This window comes from Peromyscus eremicus, chromosome 14, assembly GCF_949786415.1.
Source record: "Peromyscus eremicus chromosome 14, PerEre_H2_v1, whole genome shotgun sequence".
Classification (NCBI taxonomy): domain Eukaryota; kingdom Metazoa; phylum Chordata; class Mammalia; order Rodentia; family Cricetidae; genus Peromyscus; species Peromyscus eremicus.
This window is the reverse complement of record NC_081430.1, coordinates 24,659,161-24,677,818: the sequence shown is the minus strand read 5'-3', so window position 1 is coordinate 24,677,818 and position 18,658 is coordinate 24,659,161. Positions and strand designations below refer to the sequence as shown.

Here is an 18,658-nt window from a genome sequence, read left to right as displayed (position 1 = left end):
AGTAGCTGAAGCAGGGCAATAATGATAAACTGCCCCAAGATCCATAGGCTGGAGGTCTGCCGCCCTCAGCTCTCAGTTTTTCCCAGAAGCCTTCCCTCCTTGACTGGGTGCCCTTCTGTCCTCAGTGAACCTTGGTATTCGTTCACCCAAGTGCTGTGGTGTGAGCATGCATGCACACACACAAATCAACTTTGCAAGAGTGAGTAGGTCCAAGTTTCAACATAAACTGTTTTTATTTTAATTGTAGACTTTTGGGGGTTAAAACAGAAACCCCAAGTGCCGTCTCCACCAACAGCAGTACACCACAGTCGGTGAGCAGTGTGGTTCATTATCTGGCCATGGCCCTCTTCCAGATAGAGCAGGGCATCGAACGGCGATTCCTCAAGGCTCCGCTTGGTGAGTATCTTCTTAGTCCAGAATACTAGTTACATTTCAGTTATAGAAATTACCTCATTGGAACTTTATGGGCTGACATAATGAAAATGATAGGCTTCATAGAATGAGCTTGAAATTGTTCTTCATTTTTAAAAGATGAGCTTTTCAGGTAAGATGTATTTTAAATAATGCATAGGTACTGCTTCCTGGCTTATTCTAAGCATTGTTCTAGTGAATGTTTTTAAAAAAACTATTTATTTTTGTGTGATGTTTTAAAAATACTGTCAAACTCTATTATCTAGACTTGAAATAATATAAATTATATAAAAGACAGCATTTTTTAAGTGACTTAAATTTTTTTGTTACTGATTTAAATCTTCATCACCTGAAGATTTATTTTAAAAATATGTATTACCCAAGAAATGTTAAGTTAGAAATATAAAGTGTTAGGACTATAGATGATGATTTGTTCTACTGTGTGTGTGTGTGTGTGTGTGTGTGTGTGTGTGTGTGTGTGTGTGGTGGGGATTGTACCCAGAACTTCATGCCTGGTAGGCAAACTATTACTGAGCTACAGTTTGTAGTTAGAATGAAAGAAATAATACTAGCTACTGTTTTGGGCTATTTATGTAATTAATAGGCCTTTTAGGGCCAGCCTAAGAACCTAATTAGTATGTCTTCAGAAAATATGAATTTCAAATTTGTCTTCTTCAGACTTTAAGTTAATTCATCGTGTTAGTCAGATATGATAATGCACACCTTTAATCCCAGCACTCAGGAGACAGAGGCAGGTGGATCTCTTGAGTTTAAGGCCAACCTGGTCTACACAACCAGTTCTAGGCCAGTCAGAGCTGCGTAGTGAGACCTTGTCTTCAATTTAAATTTTTTATATATATATATATATATATATATATTTCATTGGGGTTATGGAGGAGATAAAAACCATACCTTCCTGATCTCATTGGAAAGAGCAACATAAATTGAATTTCTTAAATAATTGATATTAATGTGAGGAGGTTTGGTTCCCAGCCCCCCCTCCTAGCCTCTGTGGGCACCAGGAGTGCATGTGGTACACATACATTCATACATGTAGACAAACACTCAATCACATAAAAATAAATAAAATTTTAAATTCCTATAGACCAGTGGTTCTCCTAATGCTGTGACCATTTAATACAGTTCCTCAAGTTGTGTGACCCCTAATCATAAAATTATTTTTGTTGCTATTCATAACTAAATATCTGTGCTTTCTGGTGGTCTTAGTAACCCCTGTGAGAGAGTCATTCGACCCCCAAAGAGGAGGCTGCAACCCACAGGTTGAGAACCACTGCATAGACAGTTTCAGAATGAATCTATTCATAAACTGTCTTTAGATTGAAGAAGTTATAGCTGACATCACATTGTTATAAACCTCTGGATAGTTCTACTAGAAGTTAAATAAAGCACATCACGTTGGCAGTGTGGTTGTTAAGGCCTTTTAGTCCCCATTGTCATGGCACGTTTGGGTTTGCTGGGCTTTGGTCCTGAGGGTTGAGTGTAGGGCTCCACACGTTAGCCAGACACTGCCATTGAGATGTCTCCTGAACTCTTCTGTAGCCCAGGCAGGCCTTGAACTTGTTGTTCCTCCTGCCTTAGGTGCCCTACCAGCTGGTATTACAGGCCTGTACCATCAGACCAAAAGTTCCTCATATTCCTTTGAATTGGCTTATCAAAAAAGAAAGCTCAGGCGCTACCCCAGTTTATATGGATCACTTGCAAGATAATGGACTCTCACTGAACTGTTTGTTATTGGTAGATTCAAGAGAGCTAAAATAATGGCCTTCAGCTGTGTGCCCGCCAGGCAGGCTCCAGTGGGTTGTGGGAATCCAGTGGTCACACAAATGTCCCGAGTTAGAAGAAATGGATCACAAAGTCAAACCAAAAGTCAATGAGCCTGGGAAAGAAAGAAAGAAACTGGTGGAGGGGAGAGGTGTTGATGGGGATGGGAGGAAATTAAGGGGGTTTGGAGGAGAGCAGGAACACGGTCTGGGGTTGTAGTATTTGCTTAGCCTGTGCTCAGAACGTACTGGCTTTTCTAGTGGGGGTTTAGAAGATAAGAACGCTGAGAGGAAAGACAGACAATGGAGTCGTGGCTGAGGTTCAGAGGGAGGCAAAGATTGTCTTGACACTTGGCATAGTGGTTATGTGTGGTATTGTGGACTAAACGCGTGTGTGCTGATGAACTGACCCTGAAGAATCAAGTGATCAGTAAGAGACGAGCGCCACTGAGGTAAAAATGATGTCTCCATATCAGGCGGCCAGTAGGGAAGTATTTCCTCAGGTCAGCACACAGAGGCTGTGTCCAGATAAGCTGTATCTCAAGCTGGCAGCAGAACTTGGCAGTGTGTAGAAGGCTTGGAAGATGCAAACTTGAGGGAGTCATGGAGAGCCGCTGAGGCCTAGCAGTTCAGAGTCCCTGGGGAGGCCGAGCCTCAGCTGCAGGGGAGACCCCAGATACTGGAGATGCCAGGCCATGGCATGTCCATCAAGGACAACAGCAGGGATGGAGTTGAACTTGTCCTGTGAAAGTGGAGAACGGGAGAATAATCTCCCTGCCGAGCCCAGAGATCCCCACCCACTGCCTCCTAAGTTGTGGGGTCCTTGTATCCCATAAAGGTTTGGTCACCCCAAACTAAGATAGAGATGAAAGAGGAGCCCCCAATCTTCTTGAGGCTAGCCTTGAAAACCTCCAAGAAAAAAAGCTGCTTATAAGTTCAAAGGTGGACTTTGAACTCACAGCAATCAACTAGTTGTTTGGCCTGTTTTTCCATCTGTACCTTTTAGTAAAGGTCGAGGCCAAGAAAAAGGTCAGCTGGTGGTTAGGTGAGGGCCACAGCACTCCTTAAGCCCGTTTACATATAGCCATTTCAGAACTTACATTTCATCCTAAGAGCTAAAAGAAACCAGTTTAATTTGAGATCTTTTTGGTTTTTCGAGACAGAGTTTCTTCTGTGTAGCTTTGCGCCTTTCCTGGAACTCACTCGGTAGCCCAGGCTGTCCTCGAACTCACAGAGATCCTCCTGCCTCTACCTCCCGAGTGCTGGGATTAAAGGCGTGCGCCACCACCGCCCAGCTTAATTTGAGATCTTAAGTAAATGAAGCTCAAAAGCTGAGCACTAGTTCAGTGGCAGAGAGCGTGCCTGTAATCCCAGCACTCGGGAGGAAGAAGCAAGTGGCTTTGGAGTTCAAAGCCAGCCTGGGCGGAGAGGAATACAGGGAATTTGGAAGCGAGAAAGGAGGTTCCATTTTGTGAATGTCTGAGAGAGAATACACACTACATTCTTCTAATATTTCAGCATAGGAAATTAGCCATACAAGTTTTTCCAGTTTAACTTTAGCGGTTTGTTGTTGTTGTTGTTGTTGTTGTTGTTGTTGTTGTTATTTTGGTTTTTTCGCTGTCTAGACTTACATTAGTTTCTTAAAGCAGAAAATCTCACCAGGCATGGGATCACACATCTGTGATCTTAGCTGTTACTGCATCCTGCTTGCCCTGGGTCCTAGAACCCCACACATAGACATACATACAAGGAAGCTGGGATCCAGTGGGTGTGCTACCCCTGATGGAGAGCACCTTCCACCACCAGCAATCGGGAGCCTCACCTGCTTATTAAGTACAGCTGGGGTGGAGGAGGGGGTGGTGTTAGCTAGTCTCAGTAGGAAGTCTCTAGTCCAGCAGCCTCAGGCTGGAAACATTGGAGGCGGGCCTCCAGTTACTAGTACATATTCATCCTCCCACTAGGACTCCCAAGGAATACTTTGCCATTGTTAGCCTTACCTGTGGGACTGAGGCACTGGAGTCCTTGGTATGGCCATGCTCATGTCAACAGTACACATTCACTCAGGGTTTTCTCCTTCCCTACAGCTATTCTGGAGGCTGAGGCAGGAGAATCACAAATTCCAAACCAGTCTGGGCTCTCAGAATAATTTTTTAGGTAGTGGTTCTGGAAATACAGGGTCTTGCTGTGTATTCTGAGCTGGACTTGAACTTGTAGCAGTCTGTTGCCTCAGCCTCCCAAGTACACTGCACACCTGACATTCAAAATAAAATTTAAAATAGAGACCAGAGGCTGGCACAGCAGGTATGGCAGTGCTGTGCCAGCCCATCGACCTGCGTTTGGTCCTCAGAGCCCTCAAGGTAGAAGGAGAGAGGGAGGCTGGGCATTAAGCAGGCAGAGGTAAGAGGGTCTCTGAGTTCAGGCAGCCTGGCTTACATAGTGAGTTCCAGGCCAGCCAGGGCTGGGAATGTAGCTCAGTGATGGAGTGCTTGCCTGGTACGTGTGAGGCTCTGGACTCCAATCTCTAGCACCAAAAAGGAGAGAGAGAGAGAGCGTACACCCGTTTGATTGTGGTTAATTGCACTGATAAAAATAGGCTTATGGGCTTTTTATTTTTTAATTTTGGGGAGAGAATCATGTTCAATCAATTGTCTTAGATGAGATGATGTGAGAATTATTTGTTTAGGTTGGTAATTCCATCATAATGTCATGCTTATGGTTAAATCCTTAAGCTGTAATAGAAATTGTCAACTAACTTTGTCAATTTGAAATTAGGTAACACAGAAATTAATAAAGATCAAAAGGGAGCTAGAAAAAAAAAGAACAAGAAAAAGAGAGAGGACGATCAATCTAGTGTGAGAGATGGTAAATTTTCAACTTTTTACAGAAATCGTTGTGTCTTATAAGAACCATTTACTCTGTGTTGCTGAGTACTAATGTACATACTTAGTTCTGAAGGAAAATCGTGAAGTTAATATTTGGAAGGGAATGGGCTTCTGCCATCTTACCATTTGCCTCTGCATCCTACACTTGGGCTAATCAAGCTTGTTTTGGGGGTGTGCCTGTGCGTGCACGTGCATGCTGTGGTACGTGGAGAGATGTCAAGGGACAGCTGGGGGGGTGTTCCCTGGGGTCCCCGGGATGGAGGTTGGGTATCAAGCTTGGCGGCAAGTGCCTCTCTCTGCCTACTGAGCCGTCTTGTCCGCCCCTCACAGCTCTTTTAAGTTGGCGTGTGCAAAGTACATCTTCGTATACTCAGCTCTGGGTCCAAAGATCCAGCAAATGGAACTTCTGTTTACTTGTTTCACATAAAACACTCACAGCATGTTTTCTCCTACTAACATCAAGGGAACTATAGGGAATCTTGGTATAAAAGCATTTTTGCTAACAATTTTTGAGCTTACCCAGACCGGCAAAATGGAGGACAAGAGAAACACGTTATACTGCCCTTGACAGGTGTGCAGCCTAGAGAACAGATGAGGTGGAGTTGGCTTGTTGAGGCTAGTGAAGGAGGCAAGTTTGTGTGCAGCTGTGATCCAGCACTTAGGAGTGGGGGCCTCCTACAATATGTAGGGAAGTTGAGACCACCCTGGGCCATAGGAGACCCCATCTCCACAAAGGGGTGGGGATGGGGTGGAGGAGATAGTTTGGATCTCTGGCACTCATGTAAAAATAGGAGAGTGGTGTGGGCCAGTAATCCCAGTGCTAACCTGGCATAACTGATCTCAGTCTTGCTGTGTAGGCAAAAATGACAGAACTTCTAACCTACTTTGGCTGCCCTAGAACTGGGATTGATCCACACTAAGCCAGGAGTGGTGGTTCATGCCTGAATCCCAGCATTTAGGAGGCTGAGTTGAGAAGATACTAAATTTGAGGCCAGCCTGAGCTACTTTATCTTTAAAAAAAAAAAAAAAAAGGTAGCCAGGTGGTGGTGGTGCACACACCTTTAATCCCAGCACTCGAGAGGCAGAGGCAGGCGGATCTCTGTGAGTTCGAGGCCAGCCAGAGCTGTAACACAGAGAACCCTGTCTCTAAAAACAAGCAAACAAACAAAGTTTCACCAGCCCATGAACTAAATCACTGCTACTGCTTCCCAAGACTGTAAGGACTTCTCATAAGTGACCTGTCTTCCACTCTAACATGTTGGCCATTCTTCAACCTTATTTCTTGCCATTGCCAAATAAGGATTGGTGTCCAGATTTGTCCGGAAAGATTTCTTGCTGATCTTTTCATCAGTGGTGCTTGCTGGTCCTTCCTTGGAGGCGTTACCGTTCATGCCAGAGCTTCCCCTGAATCCTTTTAACAAAGTCAAGACAGAAACACAGAGTGAGGGGCGGAGGAAAAGCCAGTGTGTTTTAGTAGATTACATACCCCAAAGGTAGAGATGAGCTCACATAGGAATGCAGAATTCAGCTAGTTTATATATACTGTCTACAAAAGGTTCCTTCGGGTGTGAGCTAGTTTGGGCTTAGAGTAGTTTGGTAGTGTGCATAAAGTCCACGGTCTGGTCTCCAGCAACACTAGGTAAGGGGAAAGAGGAAGATGGGAAAATGCTGCCCTTAGTACCCACTTCATTTTCTCTAGTTTTGAAGAGTCGTTAAGAGTCATTTGATTCCTCTGGCAGTGCTGATAACCCAGGCCTTTAAGCCCAGCACTTGGAAGGCAGAAGCAGATGAATCTCTGTGAGTTCCAGGACAGCCAAAGCTGTTACACAGAGAAACCCTGTCTTGAAAACCCAAAAAAGAGAGTCATTTGATTTACCTATTCATTTTTTTTTCTTCTTCTCCCACTGAGTTACTAATTTCTGTTAACACTTAGAAGTGCTCTCTAGCTCTTGTTTCTCTGTTGTTTTAGTTACACTGGGGATCAAACCCAAGACTTGATGCCTGGTAGACACATGGTCTCCCATGGAACCACACACTCACTTCCTGATCTGCTGTTTTTAAGTGAGCAGAGTAAATGTCGGTCTAGTAAGGGAAAATAAGAAAGAACTCGGGTGGGAAGGGTTCTGAGAAAGGAATGCCGGATTTAAACTCTTACCTATATTTTAAGTAATTTTTTATCTTTTATATAGTCTAATATTTGAGTTCTTTATTTGTTTCATTCTGCTAGTTTTCACAATATTTTATTTCCACAATAAAACTGTGCAGGTTTTTGGTTAGGTGGTCTGTGGATGTGTATTGCTGGGAGTGGAAAACCCAGGACTGCAATGCAAAGCAAGCATTCTACTTTGAGCTCTTCATTCAGACACTTGGGGCTTTGGTTTTTCTTGATGTTCAGTTTGGTTTGTTTTAATTAGTATTACTGTGGGGGAGGGTGCACTCACACATGTGCACCACAGCATGGTAGGAAAGTCAGAGGACACTGCATTGTTCTTCCTTCCACTCTGCGTCCCAGGATCCAGCTTAGGTCATCAGGCTGGCGTGGCAAGCACATTTACCATTGTACTATCTTGCTGGCCTGGATTTTCTTTTCTTTTTTGTTTTGTTTTTCGAGACAGAGTTTCTCTATGTGGTTTTGGTGCCTGGCCTGGATCTCGCTCTTTAGACCAGGCTGGCCTCGAACTCACAGAGATCCACTTGGCTCTGCCTCCCGAGTGCTGGGATTGAAGGTGTGTGCCACCACCGCCTGGCTGCTGGCCTGGATTTTCATTGTTTTGTTTCTTTGGTTGTTTGCCTGGTTGGTTTACATTGGGGGCATGTTTTTTTGTTTTGAGATAGGGCAAAGTATGTTGCCCAGGCTGGCCTATGAGTGAACCTCTTGCCTCAGTCTCTTGCAGGACTACTAACAGTCTTACTATGGTAAACTTTCCAAAGTATACTACACAGTGGTGTTTAGTTATATTAATTCTCAGGGACACACTGAGCCAGCACCCTTGACCTAATTTCAGAACATGTACCATCAGCTCCAAAGAAACTTCATGTGCTTGATATTGAAATTAGAAAACAGTCAATCATTCTTCTGGCAATGAGAAAATAACATACTTGATCCAAAGGAAGAGTAACTTATTTTATTTAACCAGTTTTAAATTAGATCAAGATTCGATACAAAGACTAGATTGGGAACAGATTGCCTAAATTCTTTTCTGTTTTAACTATTAAAATCCTCAAGCCTTCAGTTTGTGGATTTAAGTTACCCCTTATGTTCTTTAATGTAGCATTAGGTGTGGGCAGTTAGGGGGTGAACAGCCTCGTTCTCTTGTGACCCAGACTGACCTGGAAGTCATTGCATAGTCCAGGCTGGTTTCAGAATCACAGCACTTCTCTGGCCTTGGTCTCCCAAGTGCTGGGATTACATGGAATTCTATCTAGTTTTCAATATTAAGCATAGTCTTTTTGACAAACATAAGAAAGAACATGAAATTAAAACTGTTTAAACTGCCAAACAACGTAGTTCTAGGAGACACTTATGTTCGCCCAGGAACGTAATCACTTTCCCTCTCATTTAAGATGGCAGTGACAGCGGACGCTCTTATAAGACTGTCCTGGACCGTTGGAGAGAGTCTCTCCTTTCCTCTGCCAGCCTGTCCCAAGTCTTCCTTCATTTGTCAACCTTGGATCGAAGTGTGATGTGGTCGAAATCTATACTGAACGCACGTTGCAAGATCTGCCGGAAAAAGGGGGACGCTGAAAACATGGTGCTGTGTGACGGCTGTGACCGCGGCCACCACACCTACTGCGTCCGACCCAAGCTTAAGGTAGTTGATCTTCTGCTCCTGTTACCACCTTGGAGTGGAGAGCTTGACCGGGTGATAATGGCCGTTTCTGTGGTTTGTTCAGACCGTTCCTGAAGGAGATTGGTTTTGTCCAGAATGTCGGCCAAAGCAGCGTTCCAGGAGACTTTCCTCTAGGCAGAGACCGTCCTTGGAAAGTGACGAAGAGCTGGAAGAGAGTATGGAAGAGGAGGACGACGTCGATGATGACGACGATGATGATGAAGAAGAGGGCCAAAGTGAGGAGGAAGAATATGAGGTAGACCAAGACGAAGAGTACTCTGAAGAGGAGGAGGAGCTCAGGTGAGTCGTTCGCAGGGTGAGGGTGACTAGCCTGTGACTCTGAGACCCACACAGAATAGTTGGGGCCATAACTGTTGTAAAACTAACGTGTCTGAAACTACCTGTGCTTTTCCTGCATTATCACTGTTTCGGAACATTTCCCAGGGGTTAATCTAAGCAGTCCACATTGTTGTGTCTGTGTGCTCTTGCCCCATTAACAACTCCTCGGAGACTTAGCAAGCTGTCACTCAAGGCACTGCATGGGTTCGAAAACTGGACATTTCCCCTGGATAACACTGGGGTAGTCTCCCCTTAAACAGTCTTACACTGTAGCTCAGGCTAGCCTCAACCTTGAGGTAATAATAATCCTGCCTTAGCCTCCTAAGTGCTCAGATTACAGAAGTGTGCCATTCCACCCAGTATGACCTTTTCTTTCAGGACTAAAATGAAGGCAGTCATACCTGCTACATAGATAGATCTAGTAGGCAGACATTTTAGAACTGGATACTTCTGTCCACTGGTTCTCTCTGTCAGTAGGCCTAGATATAGTCACAAAGAGAGGAAGTCGTATTGGATTCTTTGTTCTCCTCTCTCTACCACTTTTCCTCCCCATTTTATATATTTGTTTTTTGAGAGTACCAGCTAGCAGATGCCATTTACCATATTATATCATATTAAGTGTAACAATAAAGAATCTGGGGAGCCTGGGAAGATGGATGGCTTCATCAGTGAACTGGGAGCTATGCAAGTGTGAGGACCCAAGTTTGGGTCCCCAGCACCCACATAAAGCAGGCTGTGGCAGCACACACCTGTTACCCCAGCCCTGGGATTGGGGTGTGGAGAAAGGAAGAGCCCAGAGGCTTGCTGGCTAGCCAGCCTAGTCTAGTTAGCCGGTTCCAGCTTTAGTGAGAGACCCTGTCTCAAAACATAAAGAAGAGAGCAGTATTTCCAGTCAGAAGCAGAAGGTAATAAAGAGGTTCTGGACTTGGTCCTCATGAACACAAGTTGGAGGCTACTCAGTATCAGCCATTGGCAGAATCGCCCGTTGCCTGTGTGGATGGTGACGGCATGGAGGGAGACTCTGCAAGTTCGGTCCTCCTCTCTTCTACGGTCAAGGTTATTGGCCTGGGCTGTCATCATTGCCATGCCTGAGGATCTTGTCAGTTTATCACAATTCAGAACTTGATTTTCATGATGCTGTCCTAGTTACCTAGAAAATAAATGTCCTCTATTGTTTCAGAGAAACACGGGAAAGTACAGTTTAGATTTCCATGAGAGTTTGTCTCTAAACGTAAGAACTGACTATAGGACTATAGGATAAGGTTCAGTCATTCGAGAGTAATTTAGTACAAGTAACTATCTGCTTATCGTTCTGTACAATAATTGTGTTTTCTAACGATATTTATAGCCCACCCAAACGAGGAAGACCACAAGTTAGATTGCCGATCAAAACAAGAGGGAGACTTAGCTCTTCTTTCTCAAGCCGCAGCCAGCGACAGGAGCCTGGAAGGTACCCTTCAAGGAGTCAGCAGAGCACACCCAAAACTACTGCTGCTTCTAAGACTGCAGCCAGCAGGAGCCTGAGGAAAATCAGATCTGCGCCTCCTACAGAAGCGCGCTCTTTAAGGATTGCTAGTCGGTCCACCCGCCACAGTCCTGGGGCGCTGCAAGCGGACGTGTTTGTGGAACTGCTGAGTCCTCGTGGAAAACGCAAAGTACGCAAGAGTGCTGATAACACCCCCGACCACAGCCCCAGCTTCACCAACTTCAGAGTCAGCACGGCCCGGTCAAGCGGACAGTTGACCCCTTTAAATGCGGCCACAGGCCATTCTCTGCAGGACAGTGACTCTAAGAGAAGAGGCAGGAAGAGACAGTCTACAGGTATGACGTCCAGCCATATGCTTCCTTCCCTAAGACAGCTGAGTCGTGGTCACCTTTTCAAAGCTGTTCTATGACACACACAGCATCCTGATCATTCTCCAGTGATCAGGCCACCACTGCTGGGTAGAGTCAAAGCACACCAGTGGTCTCTGCCGGCCCGGGACAGCGTGCATGTGTGTGTGTGTGTGTGTGTGTGTACCAGAGGAAGCACCTGGCTTTTTACGTGAGTGCCTGCGATCAGACTGAGATCCTCATGTTTGCAGGGCACGCGCTTGACCAGAGAGCTGTCCCATTAGCCTTTAGTAGTTCATAAAAACAAAAACATACATAGGTGCCTGCTGAGGGCAGAGTCTTGGATCCCCTGGGACTGAGATTATAGGCAGTTGTAAGCCACCTTTTACGGGTGTCCTAGGATTCCTCGAGGGGAGTGGTGAAGTTTTTTTAGTTGGTTGGTTGGTTTTGGTTTTTTGATTCCTTGAGGGGAGTGGTGAAGTATTGTTTGCTTGGTTTTGGTTTTTTGAGACAGGGTTTCTTTATTTAGCTCTAGCTGTCCTAGAACTCACTTTGTAGACCAGGCTGTCCTCGAACTCACAGAGATGTGCCTGCCTTTGCCTCCTGAGTGCTGGGGTTAAAGGTGTGCGCCACCATGCTGTCCCTATCCCTCTTTATCTTCAGTGTAGTCCAAGACCTAAAACAGTTTATAGCCCAGGTTGGCCTTGGATTGCATGCAGGCATGCCCACCACATCCAGATTACTAGTTCCTTATGTTTTTATCCCATTTCCTCTTTATGTTTGTAGTAACAAAACTTTTAAAGTTTTTATAATTTTAGTTTATGTGTTAGGGGTGTTTTGGCTACATGTGTATCCCATGCATGCATGGTGACAGAGGAAGCCATAAGAGAAGGCATCAGATCTCCTGAACGGGCAGTTACAAATGGTTGTGAGCCTCAGTGTGGATGCTTGGTCTCCTGGAAGGAAGGCTAGTGTTTTTACCCTTGAATGTCACCCACCCGAAGATCTGGGGTGGTTGTTTTTAAAGAAGTTACGTAGTTGCATTGTGGAATTCAGTAAGCATGCCTGAATCAGGGAGTTCATTGGTGGGAGGCTGGTGTATGGGGCCGTGTAGAATCTGTTTTCAGAGCCATCAGATTGTTTTGGGGAGAGAGATTGGAAATGACTTGCACCAAGGAGATACAGTATAACTTCTATTATCCTTTTGTCACTTTGAACTAGAAGATACTTGAGGAACTCACTTCTTTCAATAGGAAAGAGCCTGGTGTGGTAATGTACACATTTTATCCCAGCACACACGAGACAGAGGCAGGTGGATCTCTCCTTTAGGGCCAGCAGCCTCTTCTACATGTGGAGTTCCAGCCGGCCAGAGATACATAGTGAAACTGTCTCCAAAGTAAACAAACTAAAACCTCTATAGAATGCTCCACAAAATGGTGTCATCCTTGCCCAGCACGGGCTAATCTCTGTATTGTTTCAATTTTAGTGTATGTGCTGCAGAAGTGACTGCTGATGTTTGTATTTTACAAATTCTTCAGGAAAGGGGCTGGTGGGATGGCTCAGTGGAGAAAGGTGCTTGTTGGCAAGCTGGCAACCCAAATTCAATCCCGAACCACGTGTGAGCAAACAGCCTCCACGTGCCCACTGCACGGCAGGGGAGGGGCACGTGCACACACGCGCGCGCACACACATAATAAATGTGACAGATGTAACAAAAGTAAATCAAAAGCGCTAATTCTGTACAACTTGTTTTTTGGTTACTGTCACAAGCAAACCTGCGATGATGAGGAGTGTGTGAATTGACACTGCAGGGGATTTAAACACCTGAGTCCATCTATGAACCACAGTGGACCCTAGATTTTCAGTGGACCGGTTCAGTGTTTTGTTGTTGATGTTTGGTTTTGTTTTTTGAGACAGTAGCCCTATCTGGCCTGGAACGCCCAGAGATTCACTTGACTGTATCTCCTGAGTGCTGAGATTGCATGAGTACACCACGATTACCCTGTCAAAACTTGCTGTCTTCAAGATATGTTTTAGGAGCTGTTAGAGAATGCTTAGTTTGAAGTTTTTACAATTTGAAGATATTTTTAGTAAAATTGAGTGAAAACCTAAAAACCTTGAAGATCAAAAGGAAATTATGAGCATTTGGCCCAGATTTCCATGTCTTTCAGAATAAGTTAATTGGGCTGCAGAGGTAGCTCGGCCTGCAGTGCTTAAAATCCAAGCCTTAGCCTCAGGAGTTCAGAACTCACCAGTGGGGTGGCAGGCTCACCTGTAACTCGAGCCCCAGAGGGACAACACAAGGGAGCTAGGATAAGCTAACTCCAAGAGTGGGTAGCCATGTCAGTGAGCTCAAGGTGATTTAGAACCCCTGCCTCAGTGAATAAGATGGAAGAGCCATAGGATATGCTTACCGATAGAAACCGCAGGCCTCCACAGGTAGCTGACCTGTGCACCTGTACACACACGTGCAGGCATGTGCACATACATTCACACCACAGAGATGTGAAAAGCAAAAATCTCAGTGTAAAGTGCATTTGCTCTTGAAAAATCGCTATTTTGCTTTGATACTGCCTAAAATGTCTGTCTGTCTATCCAGAGTCGTCTCCTGTACCACTGAATCGAAGAAGTTCCGGCCGACAAGGAGGTGTCCACGAACTGTCTGCCTTTGAACAACTTGTTGTGGAATTGGTACGCCATGATGATAGCTGGCCCTTTTTGAAACTTGTTTCTAAAATCCAGGTAATATTCTACTAGACTTTATAAAATATGCCCACATATTGCCTGATTTACATTTATATCATATGTTGTAATCTTTGTGGAAACTGAAGTTATCAAAACACCTGTTCTGTGCTGAATCCTTCCCCAAAGCCCATGGTTAGAAGGTTGCTCTCTGTTCTGGACAAAACTGAGGCTGCACAGCACTGCCTTTTTAGTGCCTGCTATTTTTGTGTTCTTAAACGAGGTCTAGTGGCCAGGCTGGTCTCGGACGCTTAGGATTTATTTTTAGTGTTTATAAGTATTTGTGTGGCTATGTACCATGTGTGTGCAGTGCCTGCAAAGGCCAGAAGAGGGCATCAGATCCCCATGTGTGTGCCGAGAACTTGAATCCAGATCCTCTGTGAGAGCAGTAAATACTCTAAACCACTGAGTCATCTCTCCAGCCCCATAGCTGATTCTTTATAATGATGACATTGTCTTAAAATAATTTTTCATTTTATATAAGTATTCATTGAATGAATCCAACTAAATATCATTAATAAATATCTTATATGTTAAATTAGTTATCAAACTACAGTATGCCTCAGAATTGTTTTAGAGGGCATATTAAAACATACCTGAGAGCCATATGTGCGAGCCTTGGATCTCAACACTGGTGTTGTATGTCGGGTGTAGGTGTTCATGGAATCTAGAGACATAGACACCTCAGATTATTCTAGCCTTTTCCAGCTGTAGTGGGGGAATTCCTCTCTACAGACTGGTCCACTGTAGCTTAGCTTAGCGAAGGGGCCTTTTATTGTTCCCCGATTTTACACCTTTTAGCAACACAGACACCTCTCATCTAAGCTTCCCAACAAGACAATGCTAAATGCAAATTCTCAGCTGAAGAGTACCTGCGGTGTTCTGGGTTCTTCTTCAAATTTGCATAGGCTTTGTGCCCGTTCTCAGACAAGATTCTCATGGAGGGTACTGGGAGACAAAAGGCAGGTTAAGGCTAGGTGCTAATACTGGAGTCAACCAGGTATAGCTCTGCAGGAATTCTCCCAACAACTGGGGAGGCCTAGGCAAGCAGATCTCTGAGTTTGAGGCCAGCCTGATCTACATAGTGAGTTCCAGAACAGCCAGCGCTATGTAGTGAGACCCTGTCTCACAAAACAAGCAAACATACTTGGGTCCCACCTCCGAATTTTTTTCTTTAATTAAATGGTCGGGGTTGATTCCCAGCCATTGATTTGCGTCCTGACAAAGTCCCCAAGGTGAAGCTGTGGTCCTGTCTGAAGACCACACTGATGTGAGAGGCGGTGGCCAGTCTAACTTGGGGATGAGATGGTGCTGCATTTCCATCTGGACAGAATGTGACTTGCTGTAATAACAATGGTAGGGTAATGTTATAGTACTGTAACAGAAATTACAGTAGCAGAGCTGGAGGCATAGCTCAGTAGTTAAGAGCACTTCCAGAGGACCAGGTTTGGTTCCCAGCACCCATGTGGCAGGTTAGAACCATCTGTAACTGCAGTTCCAATGATCTAACTCACTTCTGGCTTCCACAGGCACCAGGCATGCACGTGGTATACACACACACACACACACACACACACTCATACACAACACATAATATAAAAATAATAGCCAGCTATTGGGGGCACAGACCTTTCTTTAATCCCAGCACCGAGGAGGCAGAGGCAGGTGGAGCTACACAGAGAAACCCTGTCTTAACCAAATCCAAATAAATCAATAAGCCTTTTTTCCAAAGTCAGGGCTGAGAGATGGCTGGGCACTTAAGGGCCTTGCTGCTCTTGAGGATGAGAGAACAGCTCCAGCGCTCACATCTGGCGACTCACAACGGCCTATAACTCCAGCTCCAGGGAATCAGTGCCCTCTCATGCATAAGCGTACTCAGGCATACAAATTAACATAATAAATATTTTTTAAAGTTATAATAACATTTTAGAAGTAGAAAGAGAAAAAGGATGTTGGTTGAGAATTTTCAGGGAAGAGAGTAGCCAGTATTAGAAATGTTATATGGGACCGGGCGATGGTGGCGCACGCCTTTAATCCCAGCACTCGGAGGCAGAGACAGGCGGATCTCTGTGAGTTCGAGGCCAGCCTGGGCTACAAAGTGAGTTCCAGGAAAGGTGCAAACCTACACAGAGAAACCCTGTCTCGAAAAACCAAAAAAAAAAAAAAAAAAAGAAATGTTATATGGGACTGAAAATGCCTTGATTTCAGTGCTAAGAAATGAGACATGCTGAGTACAAGAACATACACAATGAAATTTAAATAATAAGAGCCAGAGTGGTACATGCTTGGGATACTAAGAGTTGTGAGTTAGAGGCCACCCTAGAAAGAGAAATTAAGGGCTTGAGGGAGTGCTAAGTTTCAGGGTGAAGGGACTGTAGTTAAATGCCTAGGGATGATGGTGATGATGATGATGATGATGATGATGTAGGGAATGGATAGAAGTAGAGGCTTCGGCACAGTTACATAACAAGACTTCACTTGCCCTGTGTATGTAGTAAAGATTTCTGAATGAATGAGTGACAGGGCTGGAGAGGTGGTTCAGTGGTTAAGAGCATCTGCTGTGCGAACCTGAGGTTCAAAGTCAGTGACGGTCTGCAGTCGGGCCTGTATCTCCAGCTCCAAGAGGAGCAGAGGTGAGCCGGGCGGTGGCGGCCACGCCGATAATCCCAGCACTCGGGAGGCAGGGGCAGGCGGATCTCTGAGGTGAGTTCGAGGCCAGCCTGGTCTACAGAGTGAGTTCCAGGACGGCCAGGGCCGTTACATAGAGAGACCCTGTCTCGAAAACCAAAGAAAAGGAAAAAAAAAAAAAAAATGGTCATATATTACCAGCTTATAGAGAAAACCATGAGTAAAACTTATTTTTTACTTTTCACAATAAATTACATTTATGATATCTATCAAACAAGTTTCTACATCATTATAATTACTCAAAATATGACATTTTAATGGAATAATAGTATTCATAAATTGAGATTAAGTTGCTTTCCAGCTATAAAATTCATTTAACCATTATGTCCAATAATCTTTTTACAGGTCCCAGACTACTATGACATCATTAAGAAGCCCATTGCCTTAAATATAATTCGAGAAAAAGTAAATAAATGTGAATATAAATTAGCATGTGAGTAACATGTTTTCCTTTTATCGTTTTTGTTGAAGAGATGATGCTATTTTTATTTTGTTTTAAATGTTGTACGTTAGTGTAGTTGGGTGGATGGCGGCCCATGCGGTCGGTCCCTCGCATGCTTATCAGTCCCCCTGAGATGGAAGTTGGCCTGAGTTAAGTAGGCAGAGACATTTACAGTCTTGGAAGAACTGTCCTTTGGTTTTTTGATGCTGGAGATTGAACATAGGGTCTCATGACACGTCAATTAAGTGCCCTATCTCTCCAGCCAAGATCTTTGTAAATACATGATGTACATAAGCCAGAGTTTCCCCCAAACAGCTTTACAGTATTTATAACTGAACAATTTTGAGCCTGAGTTCTGCTGCCTTGTCAGGGTCTCTTCTCTTCTGGCTTCCGTTTTTTTACTTCGTTTTCTAGTGTACAAAGTGTGCTTCTGATGTGTGAAGTTTTATTCCTAATCTTGTTTGTTTTTCTCTTCTAGCTGAGTTCATTGACGACATTGAGTTGATGTTTTCAAACTGCTTTGAGTACAACCCTCGGAACACAAGTGAAGCGAAAGCTGGGACTCGACTTCAAGCGTTTTTTCACAGTCAAGCTCAAAAGCTTGGACTCCATGTCTCCTCCAGTAATGTGGACCATGTTAGCATGCTAGCTGCGAAAAAGTCACGGGTCTAGTTGTGTCCTTCTCCAGGCTGTATGAGAAGAAAAACATGAATCGTTCATAAAAATGGAACATTAAATCATGCTCTAAAGCAATAACAGCTGGTCGACCACATCCGAGTGTGGCCTGCACTATATTCTCAACGTTAATGTTAAGCACTCAGGAGAATGTAGGAAAGATTTCCTTTGCTACAGTTTTTGTTCATATCTACTAAGTTTAATAGATGTATTGGATATAGTACTGGTTTACAGAGGTTTTGTACATTTTGAGATCATTCATGTGTTCAGGTATCCTGGAAAATATTTTCTGATCTATGATTTATTTTGCCATTGACCTTTTAGGATTTATCCACACAGACGAGGCTCCTTGAACAGTGTAGAGAGCGTGTGTCTGGAGACTTGTTTAATGAGCACACTGTTGCAACACTACACATGAGTGAACCCAGTTTTCTATCCCTGACTGCTGTAGCCAGTGCCGCCGGAATTTATGAACTAGATATTTATTTTAGCATTCAGAGTCATTTGTGAATTTGTTTTGTATTTATAAAATTTATACTTGGAAAATGTTCTTTAATTTTTTTAACATTTTACTATGTTTTGTTTTATTTCTCAAACATTCTTAATGATTTAAAAATAAAAACAAATGTCCCTCTCTCCTCAACAGTTCCCCAGTTTTACAAATGATAAGTTTCTGTGTACAACTTTTCTAAGTGTACAAATAAAATGATACATTTTTTCATGTTTTCTGAATTCTGAAGTTCTTTCAAATTGAAATCAGAATTTTATATATTAATACATACAGATCATAGAAACCATGCAGACAGTGTTTCATTGTCTGGGAGGAAGATGCCTCCAGTTGGTGGCAGTAATATTCTTGCACATCCTCTCATTAAGAGGTAAGATTGCAGGCATGTACCTGTGGTGGTAAATAAAGTTGCCTGGGGTCAGAGCTATTAGAGCCATAGCAAGTGCGTGGCAGTGGTGGTGTACGCCTTTAAGGACCTAGAGGATCCCTGAATCAGTGTAAATGTAGCCAACGGTTTTATCAGACAA

At 44.0% G+C, this 18,658-nt stretch overlaps 1 protein-coding gene across 4 annotated transcripts in view; it reads left to right on the top strand.

Moving 5' to 3' along the window:
* Positions 1–18,344, top strand: part of Baz1a (bromodomain adjacent to zinc finger domain 1A) — an 85,474-nt gene extending 67,130 nt beyond the window's left edge. For 2 of the 4 annotated variants that reach the window (XM_059279479.1, XM_059279481.1), the window contains 8 exons: positions 248–396; positions 4,965–5,054; positions 8,639–8,886; positions 8,969–9,204; positions 10,592–11,064; positions 13,676–13,818; positions 16,852–16,939; positions 17,427–18,344. In XM_059279479.1, the coding sequence (XP_059135462.1) occupies positions 248–396; positions 4,965–5,054; positions 8,639–8,886; positions 8,969–9,204; positions 10,592–11,064; positions 13,676–13,818; positions 16,852–16,939; positions 17,427–17,620 (1,621 nt within the window). In that variant the 3' untranslated portion in view covers positions 17,621–18,344. The remainder of the gene's footprint in view (positions 1–247; positions 397–4,964; positions 5,055–8,638; positions 8,887–8,968; positions 9,205–10,591; positions 11,065–13,675; positions 13,819–16,851; positions 16,940–17,426) is intronic. The other 2 variants (XM_059279480.1, XM_059279482.1) reach the window with 1 other exon arrangement.
* Positions 18,345–18,658: the final 314 nt, after the last annotated feature.